This window comes from Hyperoodon ampullatus (genome assembly GCF_949752795.1).
Source record: "Hyperoodon ampullatus genome assembly, chromosome: 2".
Classification (NCBI taxonomy): Eukaryota; Metazoa; Chordata; class Mammalia; order Artiodactyla; family Ziphiidae; genus Hyperoodon; species Hyperoodon ampullatus.
The window spans coordinates 25,971,132-25,997,874 of NC_136915.1; the positions used below are offsets into that span (position 1 = coordinate 25,971,132).

At 52.2% G+C, this 26,743-nt stretch overlaps 1 protein-coding gene and 1 long non-coding RNA gene across 3 annotated transcripts; one reads left to right on the forward strand and one right to left on the reverse strand.

The window, feature by feature from the left end:
• Positions 1-4,259: 4,259 nt before the first annotated feature.
• On the reverse strand, positions 4,260-15,959 carry LOC307049200. The gene is made up of 3 exons (XR_013810738.1): positions 15,837-15,959; positions 7,526-7,659; positions 4,260-4,374 (listed from the first exon to the last, which is right to left on the reverse strand). It is a non-coding gene; the product is annotated as an uncharacterized lncRNA (long non-coding RNA).
• A 711-nt stretch (positions 15,960-16,670) lies between these two features.
• TINAGL1 (tubulointerstitial nephritis antigen like 1) lies at positions 16,671-26,002 on the forward strand (the record flags this gene model as incomplete). Of its 2 annotated transcripts, XM_079698629.1 has the most annotated exons (11): positions 16,671-16,974; positions 17,908-17,971; positions 21,669-21,761; positions 21,979-22,093; positions 23,390-23,513; positions 23,602-23,752; positions 23,881-24,070; positions 24,181-24,226; positions 24,499-24,622; positions 25,377-25,422; positions 25,530-26,002. In XM_079698629.1, the coding sequence occupies 11 exons, from the start codon at positions 16,671-16,673 to the stop codon at positions 25,668-25,670; spliced, it is 1,398 nt and encodes a 465-aa protein (XP_079554755.1). In that variant the 3' UTR covers positions 25,671-26,002. The 2 variants fall into 2 exon arrangements, with proteins under 2 accessions (XP_079554755.1, XP_079554756.1); XM_079698630.1 differs by lacking the exon at positions 21,669-21,761.
• Positions 26,003-26,743: the final 741 nt, after the last annotated feature.

Consider the following 26,743-nt stretch of genomic DNA (forward strand, 5'->3'; position numbering starts at 1 on the left):
ATGAGGACTCTATCTTCATAACCTAATTAATTCCTAAAGGCCCCATCTCCAAATACCATCACATTGGAGATTAGAGTTTCAGTGTATGAATGGGGGGGTGGGGTGGGGAGGGAGAGACACAAACATTCAGTCCATATCACAGTATTACAGACTCATTGTAGTATTAAATTAATATGTTTACCACTGTTTTAACAATGTAAGAACCTTACAACAGTTCAGCTCCTTTCACTCCCTTCCACCTTTTGTGCTATTATTCTTTATTTCTTTATTATGTTTTACTTCTATATATGTTATAAACCCTACAAGACATTTCTATTATTGTTTTACTTGTCAGTTTTTTTTTTTTAAGGGAACGCTATTTATTTATTTATTTTTGGCTGTGTTGGGTCTTCGTTTCTGTGCGAGGGCTTTCTCTAGTTGTGGCGAGTGGGGGCCACTCTTCATCGCGGTGCGCGGGCCTCTCACTGTCGCGGCCTCTCTTGTTGTGGAGCACAGGCTCCAGACGCGCAGGCTCAGTAGTTGTGGCTCACGGGCCTAGTTGCTCCACGGCATGTGGGATCTTCCCAGACCAGGGCTCGAACCCGTGTCCCCTGCATTAGCAGGCAGATTCTCAACCACTGCGCCACCAGGGAAGCCCATACTTGTCAATTTTTAATTTTTACCCACACATTTGTCCTTGCCAGTTACCTGTATTTCTTTCTGAAGGTCTGTGCTTTCATCTGGGATTTTACTTCAGCCTGAAGAATTTTCTTTAATGTTTCTTGTGGTAGAGGTTGGCCAGCAATAGATTTTCTCAACTTTTCTTTGTACAAAAATGTCTTTGTTTCACCTTAATTCTTAAAAGATTGTCCCTCCTCTGTAGAGAATTCTAGATTAGCAGGGTTGGGGGTTTTTTGTTTTTTTGTTTTTCGTTTTCATTTCTGACCTTTTAAAATGTCATTCCATTTTCTTCTGGATTTATAGCTTCTGTTGAAATGTAGGCATCAGTCTTATTACTGTTGCTTTAAAGATAATGTGTCTTCGTTTATCTAGCTGCTTTTAAGATTTTCTCTTTGTCTCAGTTTTCAGCTGTTGACAATGATATGTCTAAGTGTGGTTTTCTTTAGTGAAACCTGTTTGGGTTTTACTAAGCTTCTTGAATTTGTGGGTTGATATCTTTCAACAGTTTTGGGAAATTATAAGTCATTTGAAGTAATCCTCAAATATTGCTTCTGTCCCAACTCTCTTTTCTCCCCTTCTGGGATTCTAATTACACAAATGTTAGAACTCGTTATGCTCTGTTCCTGCTATATTTTTCTCTGTTTCAGCTTGGATATTTTCCGTAGAATTGTCTTCAAGTTTGCTAATCCTGTCTTTTGTCTTTCTGCTGTACCCTTTTGTTGTTGTTGTTGTCGTCATTGTTGTTAAATATATCCAATAAGTCTTCGGACTTCCCTGGTGGCGCAGTGGTTGAGAGTCCGCCTGTCAGTGCAGGAGACACGGGTTCGTGCCCCGGTCCGGGAAGATCCCACATGCCGCAGAGCATCTGGGCCCATGAGCCATGGCCACTGAGCCTGTGCGTCCGGAGCCTGTGCTCTGCAACGGGAGAGGCCACAGCAGTGAGAGGCCCACGTACTGCAAAGAAAAATAAATTAAAAAAATAAAAAATAAAGTTTCCAATCCCATAGCATTAAAAAAATATATATATATACATATATATATCTCCAATAAGTTCTTGATTTCAGGTGTTGTATTTGCCAGTTTTAGAATATTTGATTATTTAAAAAAATTTATTCCACTTCTCTATTGACAATCTCTATTTTATATCCACCTTGTCAATCTTTTTTTCTTCTATGTTCTTTAACATATTATCAGAGTTATTTTAAAGTTCTTGTCTGCTAACTCCAGCATGTGGATCATTGTGGTTCTGACACTATCTTCTATTTTTTTCTCTTGACTACCAGTCATGTTTTCCTGCCTCTTTGCGTGTCTAGTAATCTCCAATACATGATATTGTTCAAATTGTAAATTATCCCAATATGATAAGTGTGTAGTAGCATCTTACTGTGGTCTTAATTTGCATTTTTCTGATTACATATAAGGTTGAGCACTTTTTCATATGTTTATCAATCATTTGGTTTTCCTCTTTTGTGGAGGGCCTGTTCAACTTATTATTTATTATTTATACAGTGGTCCCCTCTATTCCTAATAGTACTTCTTTTTTATTGAAGTATAGTTGATTTACGATGTTGTGTTAGTTTCAGGTGTACATCACAATGATTCAGATATATTCTTTTATATTCAGATATATTCTTTTTCAGATTCTTTTCCCTTGTTATTAAAAATATAGAGTATAGTTCCCTGTGCTATACAGTAGGTCTTTGTTGGTTATCTATTTTATGTATAATAGTGTGTATATAATAGTGTGTATATGTTAATCCCAACCTCACTTTCTCCTTTGGTAACCATAAGCTTGTTTTCTATGTCTGTAGGTCTATTTCTGTCTTGTAAATAAGTTCATTTGTATTTTTTTTTGGATTCATATATAAGCTATATATATACCAGAAGCCATTAACAAATAAGAAATATAAATGGCTTTTAAGCTATATCATATGATATTTGTCTTTCTCTGTCTGGCTTACTTCACTTAGTATGATAATCTCTAGGTCCACCCATGTTGCTGTAAATGGCATTATTTCATTCTTTTTTATGGCTGAGTGATAGTCCTTTGTATATATATACCACATCTTCTTTATCCATTCATCTGTCAATGGGCATTTATGTTGCTTCCATGTCTTGGCTATTGTAAATAGTGCTGCAACGAACATTGGGATGCATGTATCTTTTCAAATTATAGTCTTCTCTGGATATATGCCCAGGAGCGGAATTGCAGGATCATACTCTATTTTTAGTTTTTTAAGGAACTTCCATAGTGTTCTCCATAGTGACTGTACCAATTTACATTCCCACCAATAGTGTAGGGGGGTTCCTGTGACTGTACCAATTTACATTCCCACCAATAGTGTAGGGGGGTTCCTTTTTCTCCACATCCTCTCCAGCATTTATTATTTGTAGACTTTTTGATGATGGCCATTCTGACTGGTATGAGATGATACCTCATTATAGTTTTGATTTGCATTTCTCTAATAATTAGCTAATGTTGAGCTAATTATTAATTATCTTTTCATGTGCCTGTTGACCATCTGGATGTCTTCTTTGGAGAAATGTCTATTTAGGTCTTCTGCCCATTTTTTGATTGGGTTGTTTGTTTTTTTGATATTGAGTTGTATCCTAATAGTACTTCTCGCCTTAAAGTCCACTCTGTCTGATGTTAATATGCATAGGTATTTGGTTGGTAACCTCACCCAGAGGGGACTTCCACTTCCTTTAACTGACTTGGGAATTATGCTGTTTTTATTGTGTTAATGTTTATCCTAGAGGTTATAATCTACACACTTAACTTCTTCAAATGTAGAATTAATCAACCCTCCCTCCAAAGAAGATTTTCACTTGCTTTTTCCAGGAGGCTGGAGGCACACAGTCTGGGGGCACATCAATCTAAGTTCAAGACTTGAGTTTACAGACCATCCAACCGATATAAGCTGGGGCTGCAAGTCCATACTAGGGCTGGCTTCTGGAAGCATGGCTTTCAGGATTCCTGGCTTATTGTGGGGAAGGTTTTCTATATGATCATTCATTATGTACTCTAACTTTATCTGTGCCCCTTGCGCAGGGGAGTCGGCAAAACAACAGTTCCAATTGGCCAGAATCAGAAAAAATGACTTTCTTGCTTGGTTTATCTGTCAGACTTTCTGTTTTCCTTCCATTTTGTTCTGGTAATTCCGTACCCTCTGGTTACACCAGTTTACCAGCGTTTTTAGTTGTTTTCGATGGGAGAATTGATCTGAGTAACTTAGCCTGACATTACCAGAAAAGAGAAGTCTACCAGACCCCAGACTCCATTTGACAGAGATGAAACTGTGGATCAGTGGGGGGTGAGGCCACTTTCCCAGGGTCTCAGAACCAGTAAGAAGTGGCACCAGCCTGCAGACTGAGGACTGTCCTACACCAAGTCTGGTGATCTCTCCACTCATTCCCTGGCAGTACCCTCTTTGAGACTTGGTTTCTCCATATGTAATGAAGAAGTCAGACCAGACGGTCTTTGAGGGCCCACTGGACTCCGAACAGAATTTCATGGTTTTTTAATCCTCTGAGACCCACCCAGCTTCCTCCCCAACCTTCAGTTCTGGATTGGCTCTTCTTAGATCCGACCCCTGAGGTTAGTCACAGATAATTCCCAAGTCAGCCACAAGGGGGCAGTGGTGTGCAGGGATCGCCCAGGTTCTGAGATGATGGCTGAGCCAAGGGCTTCTTCTTGGAGGTCTTTGCTTCTCACTGTCAGAGTAAAAGGGAAAATGATTTTGCCTGGGATTCAAAGCCCCCTGTCCCTTCTGCTTCATTGCATTTGACACACTCTGGCTGGTGCACGGAGATAAGTCATCCCCTGCCTCTACCCTTGAGGACTTCATGGTCCACTAAATCCTTCTCTCCAGGCTAGATTAAAGGCTGATTTTTCCACCTCCCTGTTTTTGCTCCTGCTGTTCTCCTTCCCCCATCGCTGCCATTTCTCCTCATTCTTAATGCTCAGCTCAGATGCCAACTCCTCCCTGGAGCCTCCTAAACACTCCCATCAGAGTCCCCCTCTTCCTTCCCTGTGCTCACAGCCCTGGCTCTGTATTTCGAATCCTGGTCTGGCCATGTCCTTGTCTCATTCCTCAGGCAGTGCAGTGTCCCCCTCAACTCTGGGCCCCCTGTGCCAGCCCAGGACACCATGAGTGCTGGAGGGAAGGAGGTGGAAGGTCTGCTGGATGGGATTTCTGGCAGAGCTGCAGTAGATTGGAGCCCAGCACTGAGAGGGCTCCACCGTGGAGGCTCATTTCTCTACCTCAAACCCCAAGCCTTTTTGGGATCCAGCTTTGCACTCACTGCTAAGGAAATGACAAGAAAAGCTTCTAGTTCCAAGAACCAGTGAATATATAATGAAACCATAAAAACAGCAGAAGAAAACATAGAAGGGTTTCTGATTAACTTTGGAGTTAGAAAGACCTTTCTATGACTCAAAACCAGAAGCCATTAACAAATAAGAAATATAAATGGCTTTTAAGCTTTTGAAGAAATCCTCAGCCTTTTTTTTTTTTTTTTTTTTTTGCTGTACGCAGGCCTCTCACTGTTGTGGCCTCTCCCGTTGCGGAGCACAGGCTCCGGATGCGCAGGCTCAGCGGCCATGGCTCACAGGCCTAGCCGCTCCGCGGCATGTGGGATCTTCCCAGACCGGGGTACGAGCCCGTGTCCCCTGCATCGGCAGGCGGACTCTCAACCACTGTACCACCAGGGAAGCCCTGAAGAAATCCTCAGCCTTATTTGTAAGAAGATAACCACAGATTAAAAATACATTGAGGCCTTCCCTGGTGGCGCAGTGGTTAAGAATCCGCCTGCCAATGAAAGGGACACGGGTTCAAGCCCTGGTCCGGGAAGATCCCACATGCCGCAGAGCAACTAAGCCCGCACGCCACAACTCCTGGGCCTGCTCTCTAGAGCTCACGAGCCACAACTACTGAGCCACGTGCCACAACTACTGAAGCCCAGGCGCCTAGAGCCCATGCTCTAGAACAAGAGAAGCCACCGCAATGAGAAGCCCACGCACCGCAACGAAGAGCAGCCCCCCCTCGCCGCAACTAGAGAAAGCCCTCGCACAGCAACGAAGACCCAACGCAGCCAAAATAAATAGATAAGATAAAAGAAATTTTTAAAAATTATAATAAAAAAAGCAATGTCCTTTAAAAAATACAGTGAGATTCCATTTTCACCTATCAGATTGGCAGAAATCCAGAAGTTTGATATCATTCTTTATGTGACACTGTGGAAAAGCAGGCATGCTCAGCGTTGCTGGTGGAGGGGAGATCCCATGGGGGACCAGATGGCAATATCTATCCAATTTACAAATACCCGTGTTAGATTGGATTCTAAGGTGACCCTCCTTGGCTTTCAACTTTGTGTGATCCTTTGCATGTGGGCAGAATCGGTAAATATGATGAAAATATGGGCTCAATGATCATGTTCCATTATATGGCGAAAGAGATTTTGCAGATGTAAGTTAAGGTCCCAAATCAGTGGATTTTAAGGAAGAGAGATTGCCCTGAGGGTGCTGGACCTGATCAGCTGAGCCCATTAAATGCAGAGAATTTTCTCCAGCTGGTCTCAGGAGAAAGAGATTTGAAGCATGAGAAGGATTCATTGTGCCATTTGGAGGAAGCCACATGGTAGAGTATGTAGGTGTCCTCCAGAAGCTGAGGGAGGCCCTCAGCTGATCGCCAGCAAGAAATCAGAGACCATAAGGAAGCCATCTCTACAAACGACAGGAGTGAGCTTGGAAATCGATATTCCCCCTGAGGCTCCAGATGAGGACTAAGCCTCACCAACACCTTGATTCCATCCTGAGCAGAGAACCCAGCTACACCGTGCAGGACTGACCTATAGACTCTCAGGGTGTTATTTTAAGCTGCTGAGTTTGTGATACTGTTATGCAGCCATAGAAAACAAATACAGTACCTTCAACCCAGCCATCCACTGCTGGGAATTAATTCTGCGAGTACACCTTTAACATGTATTAAACAAAGTATGTACGTGATTATTTATTGCAGCATTATCGTAATACCAAAAAGAAAAAGAAAAACTAGAAAGGACTCAAATGTCCATCAATAGGGAATTGGTTAAATGAATTATTTCAGTCTACAATAGAATATTAGGCAGTGATATAAAAGAACAAGAAGCTCTATTGGCTGATTAAAACCTCTAAGATGTGTGGCTAGTGGGAAAAGGTACAGCACAGTATATATAGTTTGTTACGTTTTATGTAAAAAGGGCGTTCTGAACATTTATTCATTTTTGTACGTGCATAAAGCAACTCTGCAAGAAAACCTCAGATACTAATAAAAACTGGTGATCAGGGCTTCCCTGGTGGCGCAGTGGTTGAGAGTCCGCCTGCCGATGCAGGGGACACGAGTCTGTGCCCCGGTCCGGGAAGATCCCACATGCTGCGGAGCGGCTGGGCCCGTGAGCCATGGCCGCTGAGCCTGCGCGTCCGGAGCCTGTGCTCCGCAACGGGAGAGGCCACAACAGAGAGAGTCCCGTGTACCGCAAAAAAAAAAAAAAAAAAAAAAAACACTGGTGACCTGTAGGCGGTGGGGACAAGGAGTCAGAACAGGGCAAATGAGGCACATGCATCCGAGTGAGACTTTTTATTGTATGCTTTTTATACATTTTTTTGGAACAATGAGAATGTATTAATTAATGAAAAATCAAATTAAACTAATTGTTTAAAAAAAAAAAAAGTCAGTGGGGGAATTCCCTGGCTGCCCAGTGCTTAGCACTCCACACTCTCATTGCCGAGGGCCCAGGTTCAATCCCTGGTTGGGGAACTAAGATCCCACAAACTGTGTGATGTGGCCAAAAAAAATAAAAATAAAATGAGTCAATGGGGGCTTACCTGGTGGCACAGTGGTTGAGAGTCCGCCTGCCGATGCAGGGGACGTGGGTTCGTGCCCCGGTCCGGGAAGATCCCACATGCCGTGGAGCAGCTGGGCCCGTGAGCCACGGCCACTGAGCCTGCGCGTCCAGAGCCTGAGCTCCGCAATGGGAGAAGCCACAGCAGTGAGAGGCCCGCGTACCGCAAAAAAAAAAAAAAAGAGTCAATGGGCGTTACCTCCCTAGATTCTTTCTGGGCCTGAGCCTGCTCCCTTGTTTTTCCCCTAAAAGTTGATTCTGGGGCATGTCCTCCACGGCACCCTTGACCTCTGGCATTCCATCCTCATTCTCCCTTCTGCCCTAGGGGAACTAGAGAGACAGATTCAAATAGCTGTGTCTGAGCGCGTCATGTCTCTGGAACTCAGTTTTTCCATCTGTGAAATGGGGATGATAATACCTCTGAGGATTGTTGGGGGATTAAATGAGATAATCCATGTCAAGTGACCCACCTGTAGAAGGTGCTCCTGGCATTTGTGCTGGCTGGGATGCAGGAAAGGGCAGTCCTCGTGGAGGGAGTTTATCGAGCACATAGTAAGGTGGACCACAAATGACAGTTCCCTCCATTTCCCTCTCACTCACTATGTGACCGTGGCCCAACTCCTCCCTCTGTCTAGTCTCCATTCCTTCAGCTGCAAATGAGAAGTTTGGACTGAATGAGCTCTCCGTCTTGTGTATGAGTTTGGGGCCCTCGGTGACCATGGAGAGCTCTCTCTCATTTCAGATATGGGTTAGTGAGGCCCAGACAGAGCGACGACTTGTTCAATGTCACACAGCATGTCAGAGGCAGAGCCAGGACAGGGACTCCCACCCAGGCCCTTGACCTCTCTCTGCCCAAGCTCATCTGTGCCAGAGCAGCCATGTCATCACACAGACACTCTCCCCTGGGCCTCTCCTTATCTCCCCACCTTCTGGTTGTTACTACAGAAGGGCTGCTGCCCACCCAGCCTTGAGTTGAGAGGCTCCAGCTCCCTTGCAAGCCCTGAGGCCCAGCCAGGTGTCTCCCCCAGCCCCTCCCCACCATCTGCCCCCTCCAGCAGGAGACACAGAGTGCCACAAATGCCCTGGAGGGAGCACCCCTGGGGAGGCATGGAGCCAGTGAAGGGCCAGGGGAGCGCCTGTGACCACTGGAGTGAGCTGCCCCACAGAGGCCTCTAACTTTTGATCTCTCACCTGAGACTCCCAACCTCCCGAGGGTCTCCCTCCCCTCATCCTGCTGCTCACTGAGCTACTGGCCTTGAGGGAGTTGCCTCCCCTCCCTGGGCCAAAGAGAAAGTGGCCTTGGGTTCTGACAACCTTCTAGATCTCCATGGACTCTGAGCATACTTTTTACCCCTGAGTTTCAGGAGATTCTTAGGGATCCTGGGTCAAGATATCCCATCTTCTGTCTAATTAACGTGAGGTTGGTTCTGAACATTTGAGGCTTGACCTAGGATAAGTAATTTGAGTGTTTCTTTCAGCAGATGTTGGTTGTGCTTCCGACAGGGAAATACGTCTCGGTCTCTCTTAGATGTGGATTTACTTCCATGGCCTCTGCCTATGCATCATTGTCACCCCTGGGAGATGTGTGGGGCTGTTTGTTACCGTCCAAACTGACACACACAGAGAACAGAGACCCTTCGCGTGTGCAAATGCATGTACAGATTCCAGACCTGCTCTAATCCTATTTGACTGCTTTAATCTGGTTTTTGTAGGATTGACCCAAGAGGTTTGAGCAGGTTTACATTAGCTTCAGCTAGTTTTAACTGGTTTGACTCACTATATGTAGGCGTAAGCACATTTGCATCTATTTGACTATTCTGAGCTCATTTGTGGCTGTTTTGATTTGGGTTATTGTAATAATAGCAGACACTCATATTGCACCCGTGATATGTTGGCACGGTCAGTTCCAAGGGCTTTACACTAAGTCATATAATTCTTACAACTACCCTGCAGGGGGACTGCTATTAGTATCTTCATTTTACACGTGGATAAACTGAGGCACAGAGAGATTCAGAAAACTGCCCCAGGTTTCCTGGTCCCTGAGAAGTAGAGCCAGGATTTGAACCTACTTCATCTGGCTGCCAAGTCTGTGCTCTGAACCTTGACGTTAGGCTCTATCACTGCCGATGAGTCTTTGAACCACTTCTTGATAAGTCAATTCTGTCTGAGCCCATTTGTTCTGCTTTTGCCAGTACGAGCTGCTTGGTGCTGGTTCTGTCCGCAAACAGACTTGAATTTGGCCCATTCTGATTGACCCACAGATCTCAGGCCTCACAGAGCCTAGAAAGGGAAGACCACTATATTAGTTTCTTGGGGCTGCTGGAACAAACTGCCACAGATTTGACCACTTAAAATGGAAATGTGGGGCTTCCCTGGTGGCGCAGTGGTTGAGAGTCCGCCTGCTGATTCAGGGGGCACAGGTTCGTGCCCCGGTCCGGGAAGATCCCACATGCCGTGGAGCGGCTGGGCCCATGAGCCATGGCCGCTGAGCCTGCGCATCTGGAGCCTGTGCTCCGCAACGGGAGAGGCCACAACAGTGAGAGGCCCACATACCGCAAAAAAAAAAAAAAAGGAAATGTATTTTCTCATGGTCTGGAGGCCAGAAGTTCAAAATCAAGGTGTCAGCAGGGCCATTCTCTTTCTGGAGGCTCAAGGGGAGAATCTGCTTCTTGCCTCCTCCAGCTTTTGGTGGCTCCACGTGTTCCTTGGCTTGTGGCCGCATCACTCCAATCTCTGCATCCATGGTCACATGGCTTCCTCCTCTTCCTCTGTGTGTCGCTTATAAGGACATTTGCCAGTGGATTTAGCACACACCTCCAACCGCCCCCCCCCCCCAGATATTCAGGATGATCTCATCTCAAGATCTTTATCTGCAAAGACTGTTTCCAAATAAGGTTACAGCCACAGGTTTTAGGAATTAGGACTTGGACATATCTTTTGGGGGGGCTCCATTCAACCTATTACAACCGCTAGGGTCACATCACAGCATTTCCCCCTGAGACCCTAGATCTTAGAAGTGGCTCTATCAGATCGGGGTTTTACCCAACCTTTAGGGTTTTATTACTTTCTGCTTAGGGATTAAAAGGCAAAAGTGTTCAATGTGCTTGCAGCCGTGGAAGAGCCTCTTGTACTTTTCAAGACCCCTTTATTAATATTCCTGGCCGGGAAAATCAGGAATTCCTGGAAACACCAAGCAAGGTGTGGAAATGTTTCTGTAAATAGGCACCGGAAGACAGAACCGGCTTTCTAAGATGTTTGCTGATGATAACACCAAGCTTACTGTTCCCTGGGGAGCTCTCTTTAGTGAAAGTAATGCTGAATCGAAGGAGGGCAGATAATTAAGAGATGAGGGGGAGCCGTTAATCCCCCCCAAAAATCTCCGCACTCCTGGCCCAGGGTTGAAAGAAGCTAGTCATTTAGATAGAGATGAAGAAATGGTGTCCTTACTCAGCAAATAGACCTTGCAAGGAAGCAGTACTCGGGGCGCTTTGTACTTAACTGGCCCCAGCACCAATATACAGAAATATAACAGAAAAAGGAAAGCCCTGTTTCTCTTTTCTGCATTTCCCCACTTGCACCCATAGCGGACGACCATGAACACTACCGGCTGTGAGAGTCAACTTAGTCCTTGGATAGTTTTGGCATCTGCAGAGGCTTCAGGGATTGGGCTCAAGGTCCCGCTCTGCCCCTCTCAGCTGTGTGACCTTGGGCAAGCCAGAAAGTCTTTCTGAGTCTTGACTTTCCCATCTGCCAATTGATTTAATAGGATTACCTGGGAAAAGGCCCGCGTTTGGCACTTGCCGTGTATGGCAGAAAACACACTAGTAAACAGACTGGCCGGCCAGGGTCATTACAAATTCACGGTCAGCAACTTCGAATGGTCACTCCGCACTGCCGGAAATCCTACTCTGTTTCTTTAGTGGGCTTGACTGTGATAACTATTTCACATTTAATCCTTGATCCTCCGTCCCCTCCTCTTTTCCTGTCTCACTTTGGCTGCAACTTGCTTCCACTCCACTGGCAAAATAGAAACCATCAGAGGAGGTTCCCTCAGCTTTGCATGGCTGATCCTACAAATCCACCTCTTCTTCTTCTGCCTCTCAGATGGCTCCTATCCAACGCCAGCTCTCTCCTCCTGTGCTCCGGGTCTCCTCCCTCTTACTTTAGCAAGAACTTTGATCCTGGGAAATCCCCTCTCTCTGTATCATCCGTTCCTCCCCAGCTCCTTGCCATCTGCACAGAGATACGATGTTATAGTGTCCATATTTGGACAGAACTCTCCCTTCACCCTCCTTACTTCCTTCCAGCCAAAGCCCCATTTCTCAGCTTCCCTTTGCATTAAAACGTTCTAAAAAGTGGCCAGTGGTGGTTCTCTCTGGTTCAGTGGCTCCTATTTGCAGTTCCACCCCTGCCATTCAGCTTCCATCCTCATTCTTCCACTAAGGCTGCTCCGTCAAGGTGGCCCCGAGGTCCTTGCTGCCACATCTAGTGGACACGTCTCTGTCCTCAGCTTACTCGACCTTTCCACAGCATTCCACACGGGCAGCTCCCCTGCTAGGTCTCGAAGCACTCTCTTCCCCTGGCTTCCTGACAGCTCTCTCACCTGGGCTCCCCCTTCCTCCCTGACCGATCCTGCTCAGCCTACGGTGCCCTCTCCTGCTCTCTGCCCAGCTCCTGATAGAGGAGCGTCCCCAGGCTCTGTCCTCCCGCTTTTCCAGTCTGAGCTGGAAACCAGCCTAGGTCACACAGTCTCTGTGGGTCCAACTGGTCCCCAAGCCTGCCCAGACTCCAGGAAGGGGAATAGCAGAGAATTTGGGACCATCCTCAACCCACCAGGTATAAACCCAGAAGTCCTCCTCAATTCCTCCCCTCTCTCACCCATCACCTCTGACCTGCCAGCAAGTCCACAGTAGGTCCCCAACAAGCCTGCTTCTCATGATCTCCACGGCCCCCAGCCTTGTTCAGGCCTCAGCATCTCTAGCCTGGGTCACACCATCGCCTCCTACCTGGGCCCCCTGATTCCACCTTGTAGTCATCTGTTCTCCACAGAGCAGGCAGAGTGGGTTTTTGCACGTGTGAATCAGATTATTTCACTGCCACGGTGAAATCTCTTTAGTGCTCAGAAGACAATTCAAGCTCCTAACTACAGCCTGAGGGTCCTGCGTGACGGCCACGCAGCCTACCTCCCAGGCTCATGCTGCTCCTCTGCCCTCCTCGTTCACTGTAGAGTGGCCACTCTGGGCTTCCTTCTGTGTCTCAAACAGACCGACTTGTGCCCGGCCTCAGGGCTGTTGCTCATGCTGGCCCGGCTTCCTGGAACACCCTCTAGGAAGGGCTGCCTCCTTCTCATCCTTCAGCCTCAGCTCAAATGCCATCTCCTCTCTGAGACCCCCTTGACCATCACATCACTCCAGGTTCCCACGCCATGTGCACGGCTTCATAACACTCAGCACCTAGCACAGAGCCTGGCACATAGTAAATGCTCAATAAATACGTGTGGAATGAACGAGAAAAATCAAACAGGAAAGCATTCCACGGCTCAGTACAACAGACTTCCACATGGCCCCGAATCTCATCTCCCACAAGCTCCAGCATGCTACGGCAGCGCCACACTTTGCCACACAGCCCTGCGGGCAGTGCTTTGATAACACAGTCCAACAGGCCCCAGGAAGCCCGACATGTCACGACAGGGCCCAACACAGACAACATTAGGCCTGGATCTCAGACTCAGCTCCAGGTATCACTGCTCCAAGCTCTGGATGTGTCCAGCTGACCACAGGGGCCCACAAGGGACCCAGAGCTCTAGCTGTGGTGCCGTTTGGGACCCAAACATCTGAGCCCCCATGCCTCAGGTGGTGGGTAGTCAGCCACAGACCTGGGCTGAGCAGAGTACAATGGGTCTTTGTCTTCCCAGGAGGCCCTGCTCAGCCTCCAGAGGAGAATGGTCCATTCTGAGCACCCAGAACAGCTGGGGAAGGGGGAGGTGGAGGAGGGGCAGCACTGGACTCCCGGGGAGAGGAGAGGAGGCCCAGGTCTCTGTTCTGCTGTGCAACCTTAGGCATGTCACTGCCTCTTTTTAGCTTCGCCTCCCTTTTGTAGAAAGAAAAGAGCATCAAAGGGCCTCTAGGGAGCATCTGAGTACAGATGGGAAACCAAGGCCCAGAGAGAGGCAGGGTCTGCCCAGGGTCACAAGTGAGGGAGGTCAGAGTCACTGCAGAGCCCCAGGCCACCTGCCTCCCAGGAAGCCAAAGGGCTCAGAGGGTAAGGCCTGCTGCTATCTCCTCACCTGTTGCTCTGCCCTAGGTCCTTGGACAAGAATAAAGACAGAGAATGAGTCACCAGGAAAGAGAGGGGCCATGGAAAAGGAAAGTGGTTTCCAGCCCCTCCCCCAGAGCCCTGCCCTTTTCCTTTCCTCTTTGGCCAAGGAACCCAGTGAGTCACAAGATTCCACTGGGGCGGGCTCAGTGCCAAGCTCAGCGATGACGAGGGACCTCGGAGCCATGCTTTTGGCTCTGCTCTTTCCCCGCTCTGTGTTCCTGCTTCCTATGCATGGACAGACAGGCAGGCAAGGACAGGCAGATAGCTAAAACCCGTGAACAGACACGAACAGACACCTACACAGACACACAGACTCCTAGCAAGACAGACACCTAGTAGCTAGGCAGACACAGACAGGGACAGTCACACAGCTATACACAGCGACACACAAGCCAACAAGCACACAAATACAGGCAAACAGTACACTGATGGACAAGACAGACAAACCCATGACCACACAGACGCAACATCCAGACAGATATGCAGGCACATAACAGACAGGTAACAGAGAGACAAGCAGACTCAGACACGCTCAAGCAGAAACACCTCACAGACTCAGATACACGTACAACACTGACAACATGGGTGGCCTACAGGGGGGTGATTTGGGGCAAAGAACAGGCCAGATGCCCCCGGGCCAGCCCCAAGCCGCAGAACCACACTGAAACTGACTCATGAAGGTGGGTTCTCTGGGCATGAACTCTTCTGAAGGCAGCCTCCATCTCCTTCCCAATACGAGGGGCCCACCTTGCAGTAAGATGAATGGAGGTTAGACATGGAAAGGGACTTCCCGACCAAGAGGGTGTTGAGACCTGCAGTGGGTGACTAAGGGTGACAGGGGAAAGGAGTGGAGTGGTGGTAGGTAGGGAGACTGCATTCTTGCTGTGTGCCCTTGGGCAGCTCTGTCCTTCTGAGCCTCAAGTGTCTCATCTAGGCCCTGTCCTCCGGGGTCCCCGCAGGGAGCAGATGGCCAGCTCCTGTGAGTGTTCCCGCCAACTCTGGACATTACTCCTCCATCCTCCGCATGCGCACCCAGGGCAGGATTCCCTCGTTGACTCCCTGCCCAGTACCCCCTGGCAGGGGGTAACCCAGTCAACCCAGTCACAGATGCCCGTTGTCCTGGTCCCTCCCCTCCCCCTGGGGCTGGCCAGCTGAGGATGCCCCAAGGCTGGGGGAGGGGTGCAGGGAGGTCAGAGAGAGGGCAAAGGGAATCCCCGATACTTGAAGCTTCCCTCACCTAGGGGCGGCTGTGAGGCTCAGGCCAGGGATGGGGGGATCTGTCCAGGTGGAGTCTCTTTCATCCTCCCGCTGTTAGAATCCTCTGGCCCGGACCCAAACTGCTGAAAGAGAGGGGACTGCGCGATGGGGAGGTAAGAGGTGATGGGCAGGCCTGGCGGGACAGAAGCCCCATTGTTTGGGGCCCAGGCCAGCCTGGGCAAAGGCAGGGTTTATAACCAGAGCAGGAAGGGGGGGCTCTGCAGGGGGCGCCAGCTGGCAGGGCTCTTCCTTTGGACCCTGGATGGGGGACAGGTCCCGAGCAAGCAGGATGCTCCCTGAAGGGGTTGATAGAGGCAGCAGTGTTTGGCGAGCTGCCGGAACTGAGTGGGGAGGGCGGACGCAAAGAAGGGTCTCAGGGCAGGGAGGCAGCTCCCACCCCACACCCACCCCGCCCCCTCGGGAGGATGAGCAGCCCAAGGGTCCTAAATCATCCTCCTCCAGATTCCAGTCATTCCTGGGAACGGAGGCGGCTTGGGGCGGCTCCAAGCCTAGTGGGGGCGGGGGACACTGTGAAGAGGGGTGTGCATGGCTGTCTTTATTACTGAGGGGTCACGGGGGGCTTAGAGATTTTTGCCGCCCACACTCTCCCCATCATTTCCCACACTTAGGTCCCCAACTCGGAGCTCCGCTGCCCCCTATCTTCCCTTGTCCGCGCGAGCCCCTCAGCCCCACGGCGAAGCCCACTGGGCAGTCCTTACCAGTGTCACACCACAGTTGTTTCTGCTTCGGTTGGAGTTCCGCCCCTAAGGGAACGGCTTCCACCGGAGACCCAACAAGGTCAGTCACGTGCTCACGGTCCCTCTCCCTAGTCCCAATTTCGGAGTTACGCGGGGCTATTCCAGGTGCAAAAGAGCCGGGGCCCCTCCCTCCCGCCGCCGGGGCCGGGGCGGCGCGCAGGGCGGGGCGGTACAAAAAGCGATCCCGCCCCGCGTTCCTCACTTGACTTTGAGTGTCCGGCGGTCGCAGGAGCGGGAAGGCGGAGACGAGTAGGGCAGCCGGGCTCAGCCCACACCCCTCACCAGGTAGGGACGCTCCCCTGCTCAGAGGGGAGACGGTGTAGACAGAAAGATCAGAGAGCATGAGGGGCCAGGTGGGGGGACCAAGACAGGTGGCAGAGAGGGAGAGTGGAGGGGGGCAGAGGGGCACAAAGTCAGGGACCCCCATCAAGGACGGAGGCTAAGGGAAGCACAGGGATCCAGAACAGGAGGAGACTCCGGGTGCGAAGCATGGGTGTCGAGTGGGGAGCACCAAGAATGCCACCATCCCCACCTCCTGTCCTTGAAGGTCCCCCGGCAGGTCAGGGAGGGGCTCCATTTCTTGCCTAAGCCCCTTCCCCCGGTAAGCCAGGGCACGTAAACTGTGGCTCCTTACCCCTGTCCTGCCTGGGGACACAGGAATCAGGGTCCCTGCTGGAACCCCTTGGACTCACAGCCCCAGGAAGCTGGGAGATCAGTCCCTGGGGTGCCAGGGAATATCTGTTGCCCACCACTTCTGACCCCTGAATTCTGCCCTCCCTGGGCCCAGGAGGCACCATGTGGCGATGTCCACTGGGGCTGCTGCTGCTGCTGGCTGGCGAGTTGGCCCTGGGTGCCCAGCGGGGTCGTGGGCGCCGGGAGCTGGCACCGGCTCTGCACCTGCGGGGCATCCGGGACGCGGGTGGCCGGTACTGCCAGGAGCAGGACCTGTGCTGCCGCGGCCGCGCCGATGACTGCGCCCTGCCCTACCTGGGCGCTACCTGTTACTGTGACCTCTTCTGCAACCGCACCGTCTCCGACTGCTGCCCTGACTTCTGGGACTTCTGCCTCGGCGTGCCACCCCCTTTTCCCCCCATCCAAGGTGGGCACCAGACGGCCAGGGGTGGGTCGCTTTGTCAAGCCCAAACTCAGCAAGGCTCAGGAGCAAGGCTGATGCATTGACATTTCCAGGGGGAGGTTTTGTAGAATCTGGGAAAGAGACCCTGCCCCTCTCTCTGCGCTTCCGGGAAGTCCCCACTCTGGTCTAACTTGAATCTCTGCAGTAAGATGGAAAAAGAAGAGCCTCGGTCTGTGGGATTTTAAGTTGGCCCAGGAGAAGAGCAGCCTCCTGCCCTTTCTCCCAGTCCTGCCTGTCTCCATATTCTGGACTTAGAAGGTGCTGGCCACACCTGCTGACTCACCCTCAGACTGATAAAGCACACAGGGGTTGGTCAGCGTCATCTTAACAATTCCTCTGCCTTTGCTCAGGATTCTCTACCCCTGAGATGGCTGGTCACTCCTGGGAGGTGGGTTAAGTCTGTTCCTGCTCTCAGCTCTCACCACCATCCACTCGCCCTTATGCAAGAGGAGAGTCACTTGAATTCTTTCCCACAATTCCATGTGGCTGCGGGTGTGAGACTGCATACCTGGGTCGTCACCCCAAAGTGCTGTGTCATCTTAGGGGAGTCACTTACCTTCTCTGGGCTTTGGCTTCCCCATACCCCTCCCACTCCCCATCTCCAAACCCCAACTCATTTAAATGGCATAGGATCTAAGGAATGTTGTGGCTGGCATCCAAGTTAAGCAAGAGGGATCCAGGTTGGAGTCACTGAAGAACTTCCCAAGTAGCAGTTGGTGTGTGACCCTGTAGGAGATGTCTTAAGATATAGCTTGGCTTTAGTTTCAGTGAGGGCTGGTGTGTGTGAGTGTGTGTGTTTGGGACGATTCGGGACACCTGACCTCTGAGGACCTGGCCATCTCAACCCATCGTCTCTGGTCTTGGCTCCACTTCTCTTTCTGACTTTCCTCCCACCAGGATGTATGCACAGGGGTCGCATCTATCCAGTCTTGGGAACCTACTGGGACAACTGTAACCGTTGGTGAGTGTTGGGGGCTTGCCTTGTGGGCTTTGTGGAACAGACTTGATTCAAACCCTATCCCTGTCACTCACTTGCTGGGGGCAAGGCCTTTCCCTTTTCTGAGCCTCAGTTTCCTCATCTGTAACATGGGAATTTTTACACGGACCATGTCAACTTCTGTGCCAGCATTCCAACAGCAGTCCCCAGGAGCAGTCAACCATGGATGCCCAGCTCCAGGTGCAGCCCCTCCTGCCTGGGGCTAGGCTACTGCCCCTCCCAACCTTTCTCCCTGTCACGGGAGAGTCCAAGAAGGGGGCGCCAGGAAGGAAACCTCTGACTGCAGCATCCGTTGCCCTGGACCGGATGAGGGTCAGGGATGGCTGAGCTGGCAGCCAGCCAGACTGTGTAGCAGGGCCTTCCCTGGAATGTGGCCCCTCCTCCTCCCCCACCCCTCCCCGCCATTCCCAGTAGGAGGATGAAGGGGTTGGGGTGCCCCCCTACCCTAATCTGAGGCCTGAGATGGGAGGTGTGAAGGCTTGAATGCCTTAATGGAAATAATGGGGACCCTAAGACTTAGAGGAGGAGGCCCTGCACCCACTCCACCCCATGCCCTGGGACTGAGAGGGCCCCAGGGAGGAGGAAACTTTTTGGAATGCATTACGCATAAGCTGTTTCCATTGCCTCACTGGCGTGAGGGGTGCCTGGGTCACAGTGAGAGTGGGGACTCTTGCATTTTAGCGTGTGTCTGGATAACAGAGCATGTGTGTGTGTGCATGCTTTGAGTGTGTGTGACATGTGTGTGTGTTTCAAAAGATGGAGCATGCTTGCATGATTCTGCTGTTACTGATAGGGTGCCTCTGGACATGGAGGGGTTAACACTCTCTCTCGGTCCCTTCCCTAGGGCCTGGCCACCCAGGCCCCCTCTGGAATGCTGGGACCTGCTGCCACTAGTCCTGCCTAGACCTGCTTGGACAGCCCTGGGGGGCAAAGAGGGAGGTGGCAGGAAAGGACTGACCCAGCCACTGCCCTCCCAGGCCAGTTCTGGCTGTGTTCCCTGCACTTGACACCTGAGGGAGGGTGTGGGACAGTGTCTGTGGGCCTCCCAGGCTCTGTGAGCCCTCGAGGATGCTTTTGAGAGCCAGAGGGGGAAGGGAAGGACGAAAGCCTCTCTGAAAGTGCCCCCGCAGCTCCTGGGACTGGAGATCCCAGCCATACTGGGTCTTCGTCCCCTGAGGCTCCTTAAAAGGGAACAAGGGAGGCGGGAGCCTTGGGCAGGCTTGAAAGGATGCAGTTTAGCATCTTGTCATAGCAGAGTTATGAGCTTGTAAAAGCACTATAGAATTCATAGAATTCAACTGTTCAGTCGACACCTATTAGAGACCTACTATGTGCCAGGTGCTGTGCTGGGCCAAGGAGATGCAGCCAGAATGAGGCAGACAGTCCTTGTCCCTGCACTGGAGCCTCTAGTCTAATGGTGACACAAATAGTAAACCTGTCTTTACAACCTTACAGGTGTGATGATGGGGGGAAAAGATGTTAACTGGGGGACCCTAGTTTAGAGTGGGGTGGGGGCGAGGGAAGGCTACTCAGGAAGGGATATTTATGCAGATACCAGGGAGATGAGAGCATGAGTGGCCCAGGCCCAGAAGGAGGGAACATGGGGGGAAATGGCTTGTGGAACGGCCAGGAGGTGGGACCGAGCTCATTGCAGCTGGAGCTGTGAAATGGGGAGAGAGGCCCCGAGGAGGGTCAGGCCGCGTCCCGTGGGTCTCATAAGCTGCGCCAAGGATTTTGCATTTTGCTCTAAGTGTCGTGCACAGCCACTTAGGGAGCACACAGTCTGATCTGTGTTGTTCAAAGATCTCTCTGGCTTTAAGAGTGGGGTGTATGTATTGGGCAGAGGGAATCACAACGAAGCAGGGAGCCTGGTTAGGAAGCCACTGCCGGGGTCCAGGTGAGAGGGGATAAGGGGCCAGAATAGGGTGGTGGTGGTGGTGGTGGAGGGCTGAGAGGCAGGTGGATTCGGAGTCTTTCATGGCCGGCTGATAGGGCAGGCTGGTGGTAGGTGGGTATGGGTGAGGGGCAGGCGGTAGGGGAGGCACCACGGACCACATGGAGTTCTGGCTTGAACAGTTGGGTAGATAAGGTGCCATTTTCTGAGTTGAGGATGTTAAGGGAGGAACAGGTTTGGGGGGAGATAGTTTGGCCATTCTGAGATGCCTTTCACCTACCCAGAGGAGCTGTCAGGAGGCCAGCTGGATATGAGTCTGAAACTCAAGGGGGTGGGGAGCTGGGGTTCCTGTAATGAGAACAATCATGGAAGATAACAATTCTTGAGCACATCACATGCGCCAGGCCCTGGGCTGAGTACTTTGCAAGCTTGCCTTTTAATCCCTGGAAGGTGGTACTATTATTATCCTCATTTTACAGACAACATTGAGGGAGAGTTTAAAATAACTTACCTAAGGTCACATGACTAGTCAGCTAGACTCTGAACCCTGGATTCAATTCAGAATCCATGCTCTTAATCACTTCACTGCACTGCTCCATTCATTCATTCATTCATTCATTCCACAAATATCTATTGGGTGGCTACTATGTGCTAGGTTTTGTTTTTAGGCACTGAAGGTATCAAACAATACCTGCCCTCAAGAACCTTTGATTCTGTGAAGAAACAGGTATAGACAATATAAATAACTAAAGATATAATACGTCAGATAGTGATGACAGGCTGAGGAGAAAAGAAAACAGGGAAGCAGGGTAGGAAGGGTGGAGGGTGCTGAGATAGGGTGTCCAGGGCAGGCCTCCTTGAGAAGGTGACATTTGAATAAGGACTTAGAAGAAGTGAGAGGGGCCATGAGGATGTTGGAGGAAGAACAGCGCAAAGGCCCAGGGGCAGGAGCATGGCTGGTGTCAACAGTCAGGACCAGCCTGGCTGGGACCTCAGGAACCAGGACGGGGATGAGGGGGTCAGAGAGGGGACAGGAGGACAGATCGTGCAGGACCTTGTTGGCACTGGAAGGACTTTGGCTCTTATTCTTGATGTGAAGCCAGTGACAGGTTTTGGGCAGGGGAATGGCATGATATGATTTGGGTTTAACAGGATCGCTTGGGCAGCTGTGTTAAAAATATACCGAAGCAGGGGAGGGGGGCACAGGGCAGAATCGGGGAGAACAGTGAGGAGGCTACAGCAGAATCCAAGTGAAAGGTGATTGGACCATGGTGGCTGCGGAAAAGAATGAGACGTGGTTTGGATTCTGGATGTGTTTTTAAGGTAGAGTCAACACGATTTGCCAATGAATTGGGTTAGCATGTGAGAGAGAGTCAAGGGTGCCTCCCAGGCTTTTGGCCTGCGCACCAGGAGAGGATGGAGTGCCGTTTTCGAGGACTGTGGCAGGCGCAAGCCTGGGAGTAGGGGAGAACAGGAATTTGGTTTGGGATGTGGTGAGTGTGACCTGTTAGACACCCAGGAGGTGATGTGGTGTAGCAGTAAGATCCTTGAATCTGGAGTTTAGGGAGAGATCTGAGAAGCAGATATAAACTTGAGAATCATAAATTTGAAATTGACATTTAAAGCCACCAGGCTGGATGGGATCATCTGGCGGTCCTCTCATAGGTGCTGATGCAGAATTTCAGGCCCATGTTGACCTCTGAGGCCTCCTCCCTTCCAAGGATGCCTAGCACCACCTCACCTCTTCCTTCCCTCCTGTTCTTCCAGCACCTGCCAGGAGAAAGGGCAGTGGGAGTGTGACCAGGAGCCATGCCTGGTGGACGAAAACATGATCAGGGCCATCAACCAAGGAAACTATGGGTGAGAGGCCCTAAAAATGCCGCGAGTGGGTACCCATGCACGTGCACACGCATACACACATATGTTCTGCACGAGATGCATGTCCTGCCAGGCACACCCACACTCAGATCTTATTCATGTGTACATTTAGCTGGTAGGCATCTCTCCCACCCACATGCGCATACCTCCAGGACCCCCAGCCTTGGCTGGTCTGTGACCTCCATCCCCTCTCTTTCAGTTGGCGGGCTGGGAACCACAGTGCCTTCTGGGGCATGACCCTGGATGAGGGCATTCGCTACCGCCTGGGCACCATCCGCCCGTCTTCCTCCGTCACCAATATGAATGAGATTCATGTAAGTCCATCCCTGCCCACAATCCTGCCATCTCCTCTTGGCCTACGACCCCAGGGACGCTGGCACCCTGTGCCCTGCTTCTCCAAGGGTCTAGGCCTGTCCCCCACCAATAGGCTGTGTATCCCTGGACAAGGGACTCCCCTTCTCTGGGCCTTAGGTTTCTGCCTATAACAAGATATGCTGCACTGCAAGAACTGAGGCTCAGATTCTGAGTTTTGTGGTCCCAGCATCTGACCCTCCCTAGCTTCTCCGGCCTCTCCGGCTTGGGAAAAATGTCATTGGTCCCAGTATGGCTGGGTTAGGGCCCTAAGGGCCAGGAGGTCACCTTAGTATTTTGGGAAGGGAGGGACAGGCACTCCTCCAGCTTTGGCCAGAGAGCAGCAATTCTCGGAAACAAACGCCATCTCAGCAGAACCCCCAGGGAGGAGGGGGTTTCACCCTTCCCACCAGTGGGACCCTCCAGAGGGAGAAATGAGAACCAGACCCAGAACAAAGGGTGAGGAAGGGGAGCTTCAGCGGGACAGGGCTGGGGCACATGCCGGAGGCTCCTTCCATCAGTGGCCGGCAGGGAGGAGGCGGTGGCTGGCCAGAGCGGCCCTCCCTGCAGAGGGAGCTCAGCTCAAGGCTGAGGTGACCAGACCCTGCCCCTGCCTTTACTCCCCTGGGCCTCCGGCTATTTTCTGCCTCCTGCTGTTTGCCTTGGCAGCCTGCCCAGTCACAGGACCTTACTGCATCTTCCCTCCCCTGCCCTTTGGGGCCTGAAGCCCAAGGTCCTGGTGGGAAGAAGGATGTAGCAGATCAGAAGATACAGAGGAGGGAAGAGGCAGGGGTTGAGGATGGAAAGTGGCCCGACCACTTCCCTATTCCTGGCTTCAATTGCCTCACCTGTAAAACAGGACTAGTCACCCCCCACCTGACACTAGAGAGGCACTAAATGGTGCCTGAGTCTTCCTCTGGGTCACCGTGGAGGTTGCTGGACTCTGTCAGCAACAGAGGGCTCAAGATCAAACTGCAGAAGGCCCTGGACTCTTTTTTTTAACATCTTTATTGGAGTATAATTGCTTTACAGCGGTGTGTTAGTTTCTGCTGTATAACAAAGTGAATCAGCTATGCATATACATATATCCCCACATCTCTTCCCTCTTGCGTCTCCCTCCCACCCTCCCTATCCCACCCCTCTAGGTGGTCACAAAGCACTGAGGCCCTGGACTCTTGGGAGACCTCCAATGCCTAGGGCCCCTGAGGGGCAGTCTGGGGCAGAGGCAGGAGGCAGACAGAGTGACCTTTTCCTTGCAGACGGTGCTGGGCCCAGGGGAGGTGCTTCCCAGAGCCTTCGAGGCCTCTGAGAAGTGGCCCAACCTGATCCACGACCCTCTCGACCAGGGCAACTGTGCAGGCTCCTGGGCCTTCTCCACGGCAGGTACGTTCAAGGGCAGGGGCTGGCCGGGTGGGAAAGGAGGGCAAAGGCCTGAGCCCCCTGACAGCCCCTCTACCTCCCCTCCCACCAGCCGTGGCATCTGATCGAGTCTCAATCCATTCTCTGGGGCACATGACACCTGTCCTGTCGCCCCAGAACCTGCTGTCTTGTGACACGCACAACCAGCAGGGTTGCCGCGGTGGGCGACTTGACGGTGCCTGGTGGTTCCTGCGCCGTCGAGGGTGAGCAGCAAGGGGGTAGGGAAGAGGGCATGAGGCGGGGGTCTTAGGAAGGGAAAGCCTGCAGGAAGGGCCTGGGCCAGGCTGCCCCATGCCCACTCTGTCCCCACTCCCTCCTGCTGCCCCTGCAGGGTTGTGTCTGACCACTGCTACCCGTTCTCGGGCCATGGGTGGGACGAGGCTGGCTCCGCACCCCGCTGCATGATGCACAGTCGGGCCATGGGTCGGGGCAAACGGCAGGCCACCGCCCGCTGCCCCAATAGCTATGTCCATGCCAATGACATCTACCAGGTCACTCCTGCCTACCGCCTCGGCTCCAACGTAAGTCTGCACTGGGGTGAGGGGGCAAAGGCAGGAGAGCTGGAAGGTTGGCCAAAGGCTTGAGCCTCGCGCCTGATGGATACTCTCCTCCCCACCCCCTCACCTTCCAGGAGAAGGAGATCATGAAGGAGATGATGGAGAATGGCCCTGTCCAAGGTAAATGCCCCTCATCCTGCCCCCTGATTCCAGAAGCTTGTGCCTGCTTGAGACTGGGCACAGAGGCACAGGTGGTCCGTACAGCATTGAGCAGCAAGTCCATTGGGGCCAGGAGTGGGGGGACCATGTCCCTTCCCCAGGAGCAGCACCTGGAGGGGGCACTTTGAGTCTTGGTACCAGAGGCCCCGGGGCCTGGGCATGCATCTCCAGGCTTGGGTATCAGTGCCTGTGCTGATGGGCTGAGCCAGCCCCGTTTTGACCTCTGCCCACAGCCCTCATGGAGGTGCACGAGGACTTCTTCCTGTACCAGAGCGGCATCTACAGCCATACACCAGTGAGCCTTGGGAGGCCGGAGCAATACCGCCATCATGGGACCCATTCGGTCAAGATCACAGGGTGAGGGGCTTGGTGGAAAAGGGGGTTGGGGGCAGCAGGGCTTGCACTGGGGCCTCTGAGTCTGCCTTGAATCCTTACCACTTCTCTGCAAAGCTCCATTTCATAGGGGAGGAAACCGAGACTCAAAAAGAGGAGGTACTTGCCCTGGGTCACACCAAGAGTTAGGGGCCTTTTAAGGTGTTCTAGAACTCTTCCTTCCTTACACACTGGGAAAACTAACTCCAAATGAAATACAGACAAGGATTCAAGAGCTGCTCAACCTCTCCCCAGCTCAGCACCTGTCCCAGCTCTGCCTGACTCACTCTCCCAGCCCTCAGTTTCCCCAGCTGATACAAGAGGCAATGCTAGAGCCACTGATTTCAATAGTCCAACCAATGAAATGTACTTTGCACACACACCCCGCCCCCCGCCCCCCATCCCCCACCAGGTGAGGAGGGAGGGCAGGCAGATGTGTGAGGTCCCAGAGAACTGGTCGCTGGGATGTGGATCCCTGGAGGGTGGAGGCCCAGTGTCCCTCCTTTTCTGCTTCCCCCTTCAGTTATCCCTTTGGGACTGTCCCCACACCGGGCACAGGTGCACAGAATTAGAGATGTGGAGACTGAGGGAGGTGCAGAGAGGGACAGAGAGCTGCCCAAGTCCTGAGGGTGCACCCAAGTCACCAATGGCAACAGGGGCCTGAGCAGGGAAGGCCGCGGGTGGGAGCTCCTGCAAGCAGGTGAATCAGCGCCCTTCCCCCTCCGGCTCTGCCCCGCAGGTGGGGGGAGGAGACGCTGCCCGATGGAAGGACGCTCAAGTACTGGGTGAGTCCCTGCGCCGCGTGCCCTGCGGCCGCTGTCACCTTCCCCCGGGCCTCCTGTCCTCCTCCCTCACTCCGATTCCCCTCCTCACGGCTCCTCCTCATTCCCAGACGGCGGCCAACTCTTGGGGCCCAGCCTGGGGAGAGAGGGGCCACTTCCGCATCGTGCGCGGCGCCAACGAGTGTGACATCGAGAGCTTCGTGCTGGGCGTCTGGGGCCGCGTGGGAATGGAGGACATGGGTCACCACTGAGGCCGCGGCCACCACGCCGGGAAGAGCCCTCTGTGGGGCAGCAGCCCCCGCCCCGCCCGCCCCACGGAGCTCCGGGCCCCCGGGGCCTAATCCTCGCGCGCGCGCGAGGGTTCCGCTGACCCAGCGCCTGGCTTGGGAGCCTCGGGCAGGCGAGGCTGGCGGAGCCCCCAGACCTCCCAGCGGGGGCCGGGCAGGGCCTGGTCGGGAAGGAGCAAGACCACCGAAGCTAGGAAACCCCCTTCTCTGGCCCCACCACTCCACCCCATCCTTGTACTCTTATTTCTCAAAGATATTTATTTTTCTTTTCACTGTTTTAAAATAAAAACAAAGTATTGATAACTATGTATCTTGGAACGTCTGGGCGTGGAGAGCCAGGCCAGAGTTTGTGTGGCATATGGTTAGACATTAGAAAGGACTGCCTGAGGCCATGCTGGTAGGCAGGGGTGGGGGGTGGGGTGGACCAGAAATCTTAGCCTCCATTCAGCCCTAATTGTCAGTGGCCCTGGACACTGACCCACTTGGAGGTGGGGCATGGATGGCATGGCCTTTGGCCCCTAGAGAGTCGTGGGCTCGTGGGAACCACTTCTCAGACGCTGAGTCAGCACCGCCTGAGGCGGGGGAATCCAACCCACCGATCAGCAGAACTGGTGCCAGTGCCCAGCAGGCAAGGGGGGCACAGCCCCACAGAAGCTGGAGCCTCTGTCTCTGCAGATCAGCCTCTCCAAGCCACCCAGGCAAAGAGGACGTCCCTGCTTCTCCTACCCCTAGGCCAGGCTGGGCCTGCCTCTCTGAGCCCTCTCCCTACTCCACCTCCCGATGCTCCCAGTGCCAGGAGAACTAAGTCCAGGCCGAGGCCTGGCATTCAAGGCCATCAGGACCCACCCCACCAGCCTCCTCACCAGCTTCTTCACCCAGTGCCCAGGCGACTCCAGAGTCCTCACTGATCGCTAATGTCCAGTGCACACACAGACCACTGGGCATTTGTACGTGCTGCTCTCAGTCCAGATGCCCTTCTGTTCCACCCCCACCCCCACCCCCCGCCCCACTGCTGTTTCAAAGCCAACTCCAGGGTT